Genomic DNA, 10,864 nt, shown 5'->3' with positions numbered 1-10,864 from the left:
ACAAAATCTGTGCCTGCTATATGTATCCATTGCGATAGTCAATCAGCTATTGGTAGGGTACAAAATGCAATGTATAACGGTAAATCTCGACATATACGTCATAGACACCATACTGTTAGACAATTTCTCTCTACTGACATTATCTCTATAGAGTATGTGAAATCAAAAGAGAATATTGCAGATCCGCTAAATTAAAGTTTAACAAGAGAGCAAGCTGAAAGTTTATCGAAGGGGATGAGATGAAAACTAATAAAATATTCAAAAGTTTCCATGGTGGCAACTCAACCTAGTTGACTGGAGATCCCAAAATCTAGGTTCAATGTGACAACCAAACTGTGAAAAACTTAGTATGCACTGGAAAGATTTTACTCCTACCCATTCCTATGATGAGCCAGTGCCTAACTGTCGCGAAATAGGTTAAGTTATGCTTTTAATGATTTCTATATCTTGATTCGTTCAACTGGAGTATAGCATAATATTCTTTATGGAAATCACCTATGTAAGTGAGAAGGGGCCGCTTCTATGAGAATTAGGTGAAGATGAATTCTCTAAAAATCACTCATGAACCAGGAGGTGTCCAAGGCCAAAATGGACACAAACGTGAGAACCAACTGTGTTCGAAGAAAACTGTGTGACTCCTATTGTTTAGGTTTCCATAAACAGCTGACTGTTCAAAGCAACTTGCTACTGATTGGCTAAGGAAATCGGATAGATTTTACTAGGGAAAGTTAAAAGTCATTGACTACTTATCCTGATGCAATCTTCTTCAATTTTTACTTTGAAAAACATATCAAATGTTATTGTTTGGAAAAGAGCCAACATATTTCATTCATGTGAGGGATTGTTGGAAAAAATGGTTATAAAATGGGTTAACTTTGAGTCCAAATTTTAGTAGGACCCACCTTTTAAAATAGGGGACCTAGCATAATCACGTTCTACTCCGCGAGATAATTAACGTGATATATTTATTGTCAAAAATCATTTAAAATTAAATGAAATATTATGTGTTAAAATAACCCACATAAAACTAAGTATTATGAAAGAATTTGATTTTCCAAACACTTATTCCACATATGAAAGTTAGAAAACTTTGGTGTGGTTTATAAGGTGGAAGTTTAGAATTGGATTTGGGCCCCAAGGGATACCAATAGTTTTTGCAAGAGGGAAGACTTATATCCTATTATGTTCGGTCATAAACCCACGCGCTGGGTACGGGTGAAACTTTGTACTATATTAACTTTTTGGACAAAATTTATTTAAAATTTTCGGCCAAATTGTAAATAATCAAATTCTTGGGTACATTATGAAATTTAAATTTTTGGCTTATTCCGGGTGATTTTTTGGTCTTGATGGATTGTTTAACAGTCGTCTGTTAACCGACCAAACAGTCAACTGCTAGCCGACTGTTAACCAACGTAACAAATGCAACTTTTAGAACAACATGTCTGTTCTGGATTTTTGACGTTTGTCTAAAAGGTGACGACTATTCGAATGGCCACGAACAAGTCTATAAATAGCCTGCCTTTCTACCAGAAAATATACACCATTTTCATTGCAAACTTTATGTGCTTTGAATCTCATTCTCCTCTCTCTCTCATTCTGATATTGTCTCGAAATAAAACACACTTCGTTGAGTTCGTTGGAACTTCTGCAGATTGCAGTGCTGCTTCCGTAGGAGACAAAAATTCGTTCTATCCTAGAAAACGATTGCTGGACGCCTTTAGCACCATTGAAGGCAGCAAATTCGTTTTAAGGAAATATCGTAAAGTCGTTGGGCTCGAATTATATTTTGGATCTTGTTGATCATTTCTTACATTCAGGTGATTCTGTCGGATTGTTTTCGAAGGAGTAACTTCAAACTCTAGAAACAACAATACCATGTGTTAAAGCAACCTTACGTATATGCATTCATTTTATGATATGTTTGATATTTTGGACCAAACTGTACTAGCTATAATTAAATAAATTAAAAGTTAAACTTTTGTTTATTTTCTTGTTCAATATAGCCGTGTGCTAAGGACTAGAGTTTCACTTATTACTTGATTGTCTAAGTGTAAGTGATTCTAAGTAGTAGGTTCCAAAGGATGTATAATTAAAAAATAGATAAAATTAAGTTGTGCACCTAAAAAATGTGTGGTTGAAAAAATGTTGACCAACTTATAAACACTTAAACTTTGCCAAACATACAACTTAATAAAATCATAAAGAATCGAAACACAATTTGAGTGAACTAGACTAAGCCCGTTACAAAGATCGTTACTAATTTAATTTACCAATTTTTTAGTTAAAACATTGCTAAAAGCCTAGACGGAATTTTCAGACACTAACTTTTACTAGAGTATTTATTTATTTATTTTCCAGAAACTAGCTTTTTTAGTTGAAACAATGTCAAACACAAATATTTGAACATATTCATGGCGAAAGTTTGCAGCCACGGTTCTTGGACGTCAAATCAGCTTTCTTTAATGGCTACCTTCAGGAGGAAGAGTCTACATGAAGCAACCTCTTGGCTATGTTGTCAAAGGCCAAGTAGATAAAATCATAAAGAATTGAAACACAATTTGAGTGAAATAGACTAAGCACGTTACAAAGATAGTTAATAATTTAATTCTCCAATTTTTTAGTTAAAACATCGTTAAAAGCCTAGAAGGAATTTTCAGACACTAACTTTTACTGGAGTAATTTTATTTTATTATTATTAATTTATTTTTTTTAGAAACCAGCTTTTTTAGTTGAAACAATGTCAAACGCAAATATTTGAACATATTCATGACGAAAATTTGCAGCCACTGTTCTTGGACATCAAATCAGCTTTCTTGAATGGCTACCTTCAGGAGGAGTGTACATGGAGCAACCTCTTGGCTATGTTGTTAAAGGCCAAGCAGATAAAGTCATAAAGTTGAAGAAGGCATCGTACAAATTTAAGCAAGCTCCAGGGTGTCGAATAGCAGAACTTCCAGAAAACTGGTTTTTAAAATGTCCCCACGGGCGTGCTCTTTATTCAAAACTAATAATCAGACGTTAGTGTTTATTTGCTTGTACATGGATGATTTAATTTTACAAGGAATAATTCAAGCATATTCCTAAAATTCAAGGAGGCAATGATATGGTAGTTTGAGATGACAGACGGTGGACTTATGTCTTATTATCTTGGCATCGAGGTAAAGCAAATGAAGGCAGGCATTTTTTATTTCTCAAAAAAATTCTTAAAAGGCTAAATATGATCAAGTCCAAACGGGCGGAGACTCCTGTAGAGACTGGAATGAAATTGTCAAAACATGAAGAAGGAGAAGCTGTTGATCCAATTAAAAGATTGGTTGGCAGTTTGAGACATTTCAACTGTACTAGGCTATATGTTCTCTTTGGAGTTGGATTAGTAAGTTGATACATGGAATCACCAATTATTACTCATTTCAAGGCAACTAAAATAGCTGGGGATCCAAGAATCCAAATTAGCACGGGCAGCCACTAGATAGCTGTCTAGCAACCACCAAATACAAGGGGGGAAATTTTTTTGGCATATCCAACACAGGTGGCCGTAGGGCTCGTCAGGTGTTGGCTACTTCATTATCTCAAAAGAACACTATTATCGGTTACTTTTTCTTTTTCGGATGATTACAAGCTTAAAGGTTATTGTGATGGTGATTGAGCTAGAGATATTGATGATCGCATAAGTACTACTGGATTTCTATTCTTTATGGGCAAAACAATTTCACTTGGAATTCTAGAAAGCAACCACTGTGACTCAGTCTACTTGTGTGGCTGAATATGTTGTGACTTCTTGTATTTGTCATGCAATATGGTTGAGAAATCTGCTCAAAGAAATCGGACTAATGCAAAAGAAAGAAACAGAGATTAATGTGGACAACAAGTCAACCATATCCTTGTCAAAGAACCTGGAGTCCATGATCAAAGCAAGCACATGAATACAAGGTTTCATTTCATTGGAGGATGCATTTCAAAAAAGGAGTCCATGTGAAGTATGTGAGGACAGAAGATCAAGTTGCAGATATTTTTACGAAGACTCTCAAAGTCGATACTCTAAAGAAAGGGAGAAATTTGCTTGGAGTTTGCAGAATATCATGTTTAAGGGGGATGCTGGAAATTACATGAATTCATAAATGTGGTAGGATTGTCAATACACAACTTTTTATGTTATGTATTTGAGAAGTCATTCCAAGCATTTTAATTGTTGGAAGTACTATATACAATACTGGAGGCCTATATAGGGAGTATGTTGAAGCGTTTGAACACGTGAGGAAAAGTGGAAAACAGATTGTGAATGGTGATTGATAAAAGTTTATTTATTCAAATTTTACATTCTTCTTGAGTTTGAGTGATTTTTCTACCCCACTTTTCCAACAGCAACTCCTCAATGAAGAAAAGAAGGTGTAGCTCCAGTGTATAGCCAGATACTTATTTGCACTAGAAATCGTGCTCTAGAGCAGTTGTAGCTCTACCCCAAAAATTAGAACCAGATATATACTTCTTTGCATTAGCAACTCATACGTACGTACAGAGACTCTAGCACATAAGGGAACCAGGCACAAATTGTAGAAGTTAAAATTGTAAACAAGTTTCAGGAGATAAATTAATGTACCTTCTAACCTGTAATTTTAATACTAAAGCAATCTAGTAAAACGAGGCAATAACCTCTTCTTTTTCCAGATTTTACCAATAGAATTTGTTCTTGAGTACTAAACAACAGCCAACATCTCAGAAGAGTATTTGATTCCAGCACGGTTATTAGGCTCCAGTAATAATCAGGTGCATATAGCTGTGTTTCAATGTGTGCTATGCTCTCTTCTGCAGATACCACCACATTATCTATTCGTTCAGCAGTCATTTTACTTTAAAAGCAGCTGAACTTTTTGTTATTTACTACTGTTAAGACATTATCTAAGCATATTACATTCATATAAAAGTTGAGCCAATTTGAGAAAATTGTTAACAGTTCTTGAGAAGGCGTCCGTCCCAGTAACTCACAAGACAAGAAGACACTCTGCTTAATCAATATCATGGGCCCTCAAAGATTAAAAATTTAAATTACTTAGCCAAAATAAATACTCATACCCAAGAATACACATAATATTTGTAGGAGATCCTTAAATTAAAACAAAAGATTGATGGTTGGATAAATTGGTTCATATGTATTTTCATCTTCTTTCTTTCTTAACATTAATCATTCACAAAAATAAATAACTCTCTACAATAATTTAGTTCTTTTTCATGGAGAAGTGATATTCTACTAAAACTCACCGAAATTTCTTGCGTGACTTAAATGGGAAGCGGGAGGGAGGTGAAGGGGAAAATTCAACTGGTAGCTGCGGAGATTCTAAATCTCCACACAACATCCCCACGACCTCTTTCATTGAAGGTCGGCATGCAGGCGACTTCTGCAGGCAGAGTAGTGCCACGGTGATGCAAAGCAGGGCTTGTTCTTTTTTTAAAGATTGAATATTCTGATCAACTAAATCAAGAAGCTTCCCAGCACAGGCAAGAAGGCGCGCCCAAGATAGAAGATTGGCTCGTTGGAACTCTGATATGGGTGACTCCATCACCTGAAGTGGCCTACGTCCTGAAATGAGAACTAACAAACTAACTCCGTAACTATAAACATCGCATTTCTCAGATATATCAACCCCACCACCATACTCTGGTGCAACATAGCACACAGTTCCTCTCATACTTGGTGTGCTGCTAAAACCACCGCTCTTAGGTATCTCTCCACTGATAGAATCATAACTATTTCTCCCCATTCTCCAAAGCTCACCACTAAACCCATTCAACCTCCAATCCACACTACCTCTACTCTTGTTCCTATATTTTTTCTTTCTGTCGGCATACGATTGACCCTCTCTTGGCACCCAATTCTCATTATAACAAACATCGCTTATAGATCCCTGCAAATATTTTTTCTTCTTCTTATTCTTCCTCTCGAGCTCTGCACAATACTCTTCCTTCCACCACTCCCTTGGAGGCCTCCTCTTATCCTTCTTCAAATTCTTGTTGTCATCCAAAGACACCCACCAATCCAGCTGCTTTTCCTCCTTCTTATTTTTCTCCAATTTCCCAACCACTCCGGCGCTTGATGACACTCCAACACACTTGCTCTTTGGTCTCTCCTTCTTGATTTCATTCCCAATCCATTCCATCACATAATCCTTCACACCTAGTAACTCCCCTTCTCCATTATCTTGCTTCCACCACCAATCATCCCCAGAAGAAATCTTCTTCTTCTTTTTCCACACGTTCCTTTCTTCCCCACTCTCAATACTAACCTTATCAAAATTCCCGTCCGATATGCTCGTCTTCTCCAAACCTTCGGATGATAATGCCATTGCAGCCACTGTCATCGGCGACACCACAGGAGCCGTCTCTGCCTCGGGTGACAATTCCACCCTCATTATCACCTCTGATGAGGCCTCAACCCTCAGAAAAGCACCATCCGGTGACATTTCTACTCCCACTCGATGATGAGCATTATTGAACTCGTCAAGCCCACTGGCTGTGATCGCACTCTCTGTCTCCTCCAATATAGATCCATTATTCTCCACACCATTACCCAAATTACCCTCCTTCACCTCACCTTCAACATTCTCTTCCAGTTTCAACCTGGCCAACCCAAAATCGGCAATTTTTGCATTGAAACTCCCGTCCAACAAAATATTACTCAGCTTAACATCACCATGAATAACTGGAGGATCACAGCAGTGATGTAAATACTCAAGCCCTTTGGCTATATCCAAAGCTATTAAAAACCTCCTGTCCCAGACTTTTAACTCTTCACATTTTCGATGAAAAAGACAATCTTGCAAACTGCTGTTTTCCATGAGCTTGTAAACCAAAAGCATGCGACGTTTTCTGGGATTGGACGAATAACCCATCACGGAAACGACGTATTGAGAATCAATTTTTGAGGAAAAAAACAGTTCATTTTGGAACTCACGCTCACCTTGTAGTGACCCAGAGTCCAAGAGCTTGATCGCAACGTGGAAAGACAAGTTCTTGGAGATGGAGTCAAGCGTAATGGTGCCACGGTATACGGAACCGAACCCACCTTGGCCGAGGCGAAGGGAGGGGCAGAAGTTGGAGGTGGCATTGCGGAGGAGGGAGTAGGAGAGTTTGTGAGGGAGTTTCTTGCAATCAGTGTCGGAGGAAGGAGAAGCGCGTTTCTTGGTGAACTTGAGAAGGCAGACAGTGAGGAGAACGAGGAGGAAAAAAGCCGCTGTCAGTCCGACGGCCAGTAAGAGAACCAGGTGGCGGAAGCGGTGGTGTTGGAGGTCTGGACGTGGCGGAAATTGACGGGACGGCATTATCGTAATTCCGAGTGGATTTTAGTTTGGCTGTTGTTTATGGTTACCGCTCATAACAGAGGATCCATAGATATTTCAACTGCGTCAGTAGCAATCATTTGTTCAATTAAAGTCAATAGCAAGAATTCTTGAAGATAACTTTCAAGAAAAACAATGAGGCTTCTCGCAGGCAAAAGTAGGCTTGAATTACTATTAGCTTGTGCTTACTAAAGAAATCGGAACAACGTATACTTGAATGGAGAGAAGTGAGCAGTAGCGAAAAAGATCGATGTGGATTGGATGTGTAATGAGTAATTTATTACTTATGAAATATTAAAATATTGAGTAAATAGTATTTATTTGTTAATTTAGAATTGAATGCAGCGAAAAAGTCTATATAAACATACAACATGGTCCTTACATAGGTTGTTTTCTTCGGTTTTCTCCTTAGTGTCTTTATCTTTTGTGATAAAAAAATATTTGTACTATGTTGTTCGTTTGAATACCCAAAGATCAATCACTCCGTCCATCATGTTATGATTGAACTCTAACTAGGGATGTCAACAAGTCAAGTCGAGTCGACTCACGAGCCAAAATTCGAGGTTCGGCCTCGGCTCGATTAAAATGATCGAGCTTTTTTTCGAGCTCGAGCCGAGTCGAGCAAAAGCTCGGCCAAAAAAATTAGGCTCGACCCAAGCTTTCCCAAGCCGAGCCGGGCCGGCTCAGTTTTGGTAAAAACAAAAAAAAAATTTTAATATAAATAAAGAGGCAGCACCTTACTGCCTTAAACAAGGCACCATGTGCTGCCTTTTAATTTTTTTATTATTTTTTTTAATATAGGCTCATGAGCCCGAGCCGGTGAGCCACATGGGCCGGCTCGGGCTTTGCTGGCACCCCAAAATGGGGCTCGACAGGAGTTTCGGCTCGATTCTTCCAAGCCTCGAGTCGGGTAGGTTCGAGCTTTTTCCGAGCCGAGCTACAGGCAGTCCGAGCCGACGAGTCTGATTGCCATCCCTAACTCTAACGTTCTTCTTTAGTAGCACCTGTTGAGTTATTTTTGAACAAGTTTGTGTAGTTAGCTATCAATTTACTGTCTTAAAAAAAAAATTAATTCACATTTAACTTTTAAACAAGTTATACTTTGTACAATGCAATTTGCAACGAAATGAGTCTTCAAATTCTATATTAAATCAAATGACAACTTGTGTCTTTAACTTTATGCAGCTAACTTTTACTTCTCGACTTAAATTAACATCAAAAGATATAGAGCGAGACATGTTTCCGTCAAAACAACCTGCTAATTTAATGCATATTTGGACCCCATCTATCATTGGAGATGCTATATAATGAAATATTAGAGATCCACTCGCTCCGTTTGTTGAAAGTTAAAAGACAATCTTGCTATAAAAATGATAGAATTAAGTCAATAGTGAATTTTTCCACTATTTTCCAAAACTAATCTATTTATATATGTACTAAACCTTTTTTTTTTTTTTTTGGTCGTTTTGAGATATTAATACCTAATATAAGAACACCCAAAAAAAATTAAAAAATAAAAAATCTAATAATCTGGACAAAGAAGCTTCAAACAAAGATGAAAAGGAAAAGGTTGAGACATGGAATTGGACTCTTTGTAGGCACAGTGTACAGACAGCTCTTGTTTCCTGGCCTGTTGGAACACATTTCGCAATTTACCCCTCTCACAAAGCTTTAGAGACGGAAAAGTGAGAACTTTCAAAATTGGGGTTCAACCTTTTTTTTTTTTTTAAGATGAAAAGGAAAAGTTAACGAATCCAGGCTTTTACTTTCTTCTGTGTTTTCTATACGGAAATGGAAACTGATTGATACCCAGATCCCACACCCAATCCAATGTTAAAGAAAGTCGTCTTATTACAAAAACTCATGGGCACCAATATCCAAAATTTCCCTCAACTGTCTTTTCCCATGATGGGGCTGGTGTCCTATGTTCTTGTTGTCTAACAAAACTTTTTATTAATTGATTATGAAGCGCTTAATTGATCAAACTTTTATTTTAATCACAGTTTATCAACTTTTTTTAATCATGTATTTCTTCAAGTTTTATCAAAATTTGATAAAATTTCTATAATTTTTATCAAAACTTTGTCAGGCCTTATAAAATCTTATATAAATCCTTTTATATGAACCCATAAATGTGGCTTATCCTTGGCTATTTGAAAATAATAGCTTCAAACTTTATACACTCCACATGCATTCTAGACTTCAAGTTCAAATTTCTTAGTCAAGAACTTGCTTTCTATGGAACACTTGTCTCATTAGATTTGGCAAAGGGTCAATCGACCCCAACAACACATCACTCGTTTAATGATTATGTATTGTCATAGTCACATCGAATTAGGGTCTTTTTAAGCACTAAAGAGCATTGAACATATCCACAACTATTCATTATATAGAGGATCAATCGACTACGTGTCTTAATGCATTTCACGGAGAAAGCTAATTATGAATACTCAAGTGGAGAGTCGAGCTCAAGAGGAATGTTATTATGAGTTCTGGCCAAAAACAAATGGCAGTCTGTTCACTGTGGAAGATATGATAGGAATTAAAGAAAGCAAACAATAATTTCCAAATTAAAAATAATTAACATTTTTGTATGATGTATGTTTGCCAACTTCCTAGGCTTTTGAGTGGCAGTTCAATCCAATTTGTTCCCAAGTATGAGGAGAGAATCCACCTAACTTAACTTTGGAAACTTAGTACGAATTCACCAAATTTACTTTTAATAGATTTTGACTTGGACATTATACACAGGATTAAATTACATCGAACAATTTAATGAATGATAAATTTCTAATTTGCTTCATCTTTTAATATTATCTACTTAGATTTAATCTATTTACAATTCCACACTACCAAACATGTCGTTAATTTAGGGTATGAAGGATATAATTTATCGACTTTCATTTAATTTAGTGTACCAAACATCTTACAAATTCATTAATGTTGACCTCTAAAAATGGCTCTTCCACGTGGCCAACTTGTAGCTACTCCACGTATTCCTCCATACGAAATGAACAAACTGTCAGGCGCACACGGCCGGAACCGACGGGGGTGGCGGCCGTATACACTCCGACGGTCAAGTCAGGTTTGGGTGGTCGGAACAGTGTCCAGGGACTACACAAATCAATCAGTCAATAAAGGGGGAGGAGAATATATAAACTTGTTATGGAGTGCTATCTATTGAGAGTTTCATTACCTTTGCCTCTGGCCAATCTTTGGGTATTTATAGGTGGTATGAACCGTGGGATGTGGAACACGTGTATACATCTGACGGTATGAAGCGTCTGCTCATAGGCGTCAATCAGCCGCGCTTGTAGAGGGGGCGGACAGTTTGTTTCCCCCGAGTTGAATTGACATAAAGTTGATAAGTCACATCAAATAGCTTTATGGGGGACGTCAAATCAATTTAAACCTTATATGAAGAGCAAATCTTAAATTGGCAGCGAATCTTCTAACAGGGGTCCACTTGAACCCGACCTCAGAGGCGGGACACTTCGGCAGATTAGTGACAGAATCGGTGTATCACTTTG

General features: G+C 37.3%; 1 protein-coding gene across 1 annotated transcript; it reads right to left on the bottom strand.

The window, feature by feature from the left end:
* Positions 1 to 5,070: 5,070 nt before the first annotated feature.
* Positions 5,071 to 7,601, bottom strand: LOC111392766 (receptor-like serine/threonine-protein kinase At4g25390). Its single transcript, XM_023018186.1, has one exon. It carries the CDS (start codon positions 7,314 to 7,316, stop codon positions 5,256 to 5,258), a length of 2,061 nt encoding a protein of 686 aa, XP_022873954.1. The 5' UTR covers positions 7,317 to 7,601; the 3' UTR covers positions 5,071 to 5,255.
* Positions 7,602 to 10,864: the final 3,263 nt, after the last annotated feature.

The sequence above is a fragment of the Olea europaea genome, chromosome 1 (genome assembly GCF_002742605.1).
Source record: "Olea europaea var. sylvestris chromosome 1, O_europaea_v1, whole genome shotgun sequence".
Classification (NCBI taxonomy): Eukaryota; Viridiplantae; Streptophyta; class Magnoliopsida; order Lamiales; family Oleaceae; genus Olea; species Olea europaea.
Note: the sequence above shows the minus strand (reverse complement) of the source record. Positions and strands in the feature narration are given on the sequence as shown.

Coding starts and splice junctions, on each gene's coding strand:
- LOC111392766 (XM_023018186.1), bottom strand. CDS start 7,316: ATGCCGTCCCGTCAATTTCCGCCACGTCCAGACCTCCAACACCACCGC.